The 4,037-nt window shown below is 33.9% G+C and overlaps 1 protein-coding gene across 1 annotated transcript; it reads left to right on the plus strand.

Moving 5' to 3' along the window:
• The first annotated feature begins 1,888 nt into the window (after positions 1-1,888).
• LOC113228702 (alpha-(1,3)-fucosyltransferase C-like) lies at positions 1,889-3,455 on the plus strand. The gene has a single exon (XM_026462060.1). It carries the CDS (start codon positions 2,520-2,522, stop codon positions 3,453-3,455), a length of 936 nt encoding a protein of 311 aa, XP_026317845.1. The 5' UTR covers positions 1,889-2,519.
• Positions 3,456-4,037: the final 582 nt, after the last annotated feature.

Below are 4,037 nucleotides of genomic sequence, written 5' to 3' on the forward strand. Positions count from 1 at the left end.
TCTTTTGACAATAATGATTAGGTACTCGTAATATCAAGAGTAGAATCAATTACTGAATGAATATTTTAAAAATAGCTCAGAATACAATTGATTGTCCTGAACTACTGTACAAACATAACTTTTTGACTCCCAGGCGTAATTTTCGGGTTGACAAAATATTTGATATACCTGTGGTTTCAACCAATTACAGAAAGAATTCGTTTCTGCTGCGAGCTTGCAACAATATCAATAACCTGGCCAATAGAGTAGATGTTGATGTCTTCAACACTGGAGTTGCCACAGCGAGATGGCTTAGCGATTTTTTGATGAATTCTTAGGAAAGTAATATATATACATACATACATACACACACAAAATCATAGATGATTTTCTTGAATTTGTGATTGCAAAATTCTTATAATATCTAAAAGTGTAAACTGAATTCACGTACTATTAACTTTTTATTTTACTTATATTTGTATATAGTTATAGTTTACCATGAATAAATAAAATAAAATAAAATACAATAAAACGACTCAATGTGGCGGGCGCAGTGGCAGTGCCCCTCAGATCTTTACGATTTCAGGGTCTGAGTGGTACCGCAGCTGTCATGGACAGGCGTATCGCTTACCACCAGGCGCACGAACTCTTCGTCCTGTCGCGTGGTATCGTAAACAAACAACCTTACACTTGTCCCAGAAAATGTTTCATGTCTTCTTTTAAATTAAAAAAGTAAATAATAATAACGCACACACTAAACATAGCTCCGCACTAGGGAAACCCTGTGTCGCGGGTGCCATGGACACACACATAGAAAACCACAAATTATATCCAAACTCACGAGAGAAATAAATGTAGGCCATACACATATTTCTCCCGGCCTGGGAATCGAACCCAGGACCTCTGCATGGCAGTCCGGCATGGTAACCGTTCGGACACGGAGGCAGTTCACATATAACAAATTAATCAAAATATGAGTTAAAAAAGTAAATTAATTCATACTTACATACTTACAAACGTTAAACTATGACGGTACTGAACAAATAGTTGAAATACCATAAAAAAAAACACACACAAACACACAATCGTGTCTTCTCGGAATAGGCTCTTAGTACCTACTTCAGAACATAAGAACATACCTACTTATAACTCTTTGTAAAAGGAGAAATAAACAATTAAAATTATTGTACACATACATAAAATTACATAGATACATTTTTTGCATGTTCTTAAAAGCTGATCGAAATTTTAAAGTAATAATAAATATTATAACATATACATATTTGTGGGCTGTAATAAGGTTTAGTATCTAGTACGGCCTCCAGTCTCTCACAAATTGCTCTTTTATTTCTCATTGACTCTATTTGATGCAAGATTTGTAATTGTGTTTGAAAAAGAAATTATTATTATTACATAAGTAACGGCGTCATATACTATAAGAAGTGTGACGCGATATTGAACATGTACTTTTGTGTTGCAGGTGCCATACAACATGAAACTTCTGAGTTGTAAATCTTCGGTCTTCATGAAGAATTCATAACAAAATACCCTGATGTACCGATATGGCGTAACAACTTCAATTTTAACTATTATGAATATAAATGCCGAATGAATCTGCCAATCAAAGGATATTATCTTACTTTTCATAAAAAATTCACCAAAAATTTATGATTTGACGGGTCCTCGATCTGGGATATTTCATGAAGCGAATGAATTTTAAGAAAGACTCGTATATTATAAAGCTATCAATGAAAAGATGTACTGCGACTTATTACCAATTCCACTGAAAGTATCGTACTCTCGATACCACTTTACTTAGATATTTAATTAAATTAATAATTATAAGAAAGACATAAAAATGTACACATCGAAGAATATAATGTGACTTATTTATTACACTAATATCCCTGAAAATACCTAATTGAACCAGTTCATGAAATGAATGAATTATAAGAAAGACTTATTACATATTATAAGGAATATAATGCGACGTTTAAGCTAACTTTGCTGAAAATAATCAAAATATCTAATTTGATAGCCACATTTCTTGAATATTTCACGAAACGAATAAATGTTAAAATAAGTAGCACAGAAATAGAAGCCAGAAAAATTAGAAAGAAACTGTTGTAAAGGACACTCAATTTTGTGTATACTGTATATATCAACATAGATAAGCATGCAATAAGGTTACGGAACTTAAAACCGTACCGAACACTTATAAATTGCCTGCTACACAGATAGTGGTCAACCTATAACAGTTCTAATTTAATGACACTTCGTCGCAGTGAAATGCCACTTTGAAATACATAATTTATAAATGAAATATATTAATGAAAACAATTCCATTGAAAGAATTTCGTGACCCTGAAGATAATGGACTAAGGGGCTAGGCATTCACTAAAGTAATTGACAATTATAATTTTCTTTGGCTCAGTAAGCAGCCAACTCTATGCCCCTATTGCTTTTAACAAATCGTGGTGCAGCTGGTAGAACACAGTGGGCACGAGAGCAATGCCAAAATCAACAACCTTAATGCAATCATGAATTCTAAACCCTTTAAGTTTATTAGTGCCTTGGAACGAAGCTTGAAAATTTTAGTGATTTTATTTTGCTTTAGTTCGGTTTTCATTGCTTGGGTGCATTTTTCTGGACATAATTATAATAATGAGACGACAAAAGCATACCAAGTAATAGCCAAAGGATCGAAAAATCTTAAGTATATACTTTTTTGGACTAGAGCAGACTTTGCTCCGTTTTACTATTATGGTAAAGGGCAGACAGCTTTCATTAAGAACAATTGTTCACATGTTAACTGCTTTGTAACCAGCAATAGGAAATTATTCAATTCTAAAATGACCAAATTTGATGCTATACTCTTCAATGGACGAAATTTGGATTCTTTTGATTTGCCAAAAGTAAGATCTCCAAATCAGATGTACATCTACATGATGACGGAATCCGCTGACAATTACCCTGTATGTGATCCAGTTTTCAACAATTTCTTTAACTGGACTGCGACCTATAGGCTGGATTCGGATATACCCATGACGTACATGGTCATTAGAAATATGAGTGGCGAAATCGTAGGACCAAAAATGAAAATGGAATGGGTATCGCTTGACTCACAAAATGTATCATTAAACGAAAAGTTTTACACGAGAATGCAGATGAAAAGAAAGACTGTAGCTTGGTTTGCATCCAAATGTTCTACTCTAGGTGGTAGAGAGACAGCAGTCAATCGGCTACAGAAAGCTTTATCGTCGTATGGATTGACGATTGATATTTACGGCGCTTGTGGTGATCTATATTGTCGAAAAAATGATGTTTCTTGTGATGAGATTCTAAGAAGAGATTATTTATTTTATTTGGCTTTCGAAAACTCTTTAGCAGTGGATTATGTTACGGAAAAGGTGGTAAGAGCCTTGCAGAATGATGTGGTCCCTATTGTTTATGGAAAAGCTGATTATTCCAGGTGAGTATACGAATTGCATAAGCATTAAGAACAATCTGTGTTGGCCTAGCCGAAAGAACGATTTTATCTATGTATGAGGATATACGCGAATGCGTCGAATATTACGTGTAGTTGAAGCTATATATAAAAATATCGTAAACAAACTTGCATGTCAAAGGAGGTTCAACACCCAAACTTCTACGATGATATCCGAAGTTACAAGTAAAAAATATAGCTACTTACTCTTATTGGAAATGAAACTATTGTTTTTGGACCGTGATATATGTTTTAAAAAACAAACGTCGCGTCAAGTCACGGTTGACTCAGGTGATGAAATCATCAACCAGACGCGTGTGTTCCTCAACTTGACATTGGCGAAATCATCGATTACTTCGATGGGACCATAACATATAAAAGAAGAAGAACTAGTTATGTCTAATGTTAATGCAAAGCATCCTGTTCTGAATTATAGTTACTAAGCAGTATACTTGCTTGAAAAAACAAATATACGCGATTCTATATCCGAAACAAAAAAATGGTTTCACTTCCAATGTTGTTTCAGAAGTTATTAATTTATATATCAAATTTTACGGTACTGTAGTCTAGG

Source organism: Hyposmocoma kahamanoa, unplaced genomic scaffold (genome assembly GCF_003589595.1).
Source record: "Hyposmocoma kahamanoa isolate Upper Pololo Valley unplaced genomic scaffold, ASM358959v1 237, whole genome shotgun sequence".
NCBI classification, from domain to species: domain Eukaryota; kingdom Metazoa; phylum Arthropoda; class Insecta; order Lepidoptera; family Cosmopterigidae; genus Hyposmocoma; species Hyposmocoma kahamanoa.

Bases quoted from the DNA above. Each gene is read 5' to 3' on its own strand.
- LOC113228702 (XM_026462060.1), top strand. From the start codon at position 2,520: ATGAATTCTAAACCCTTTAAGTTTATTAGTGCCTTGGAACGAAGCTTG.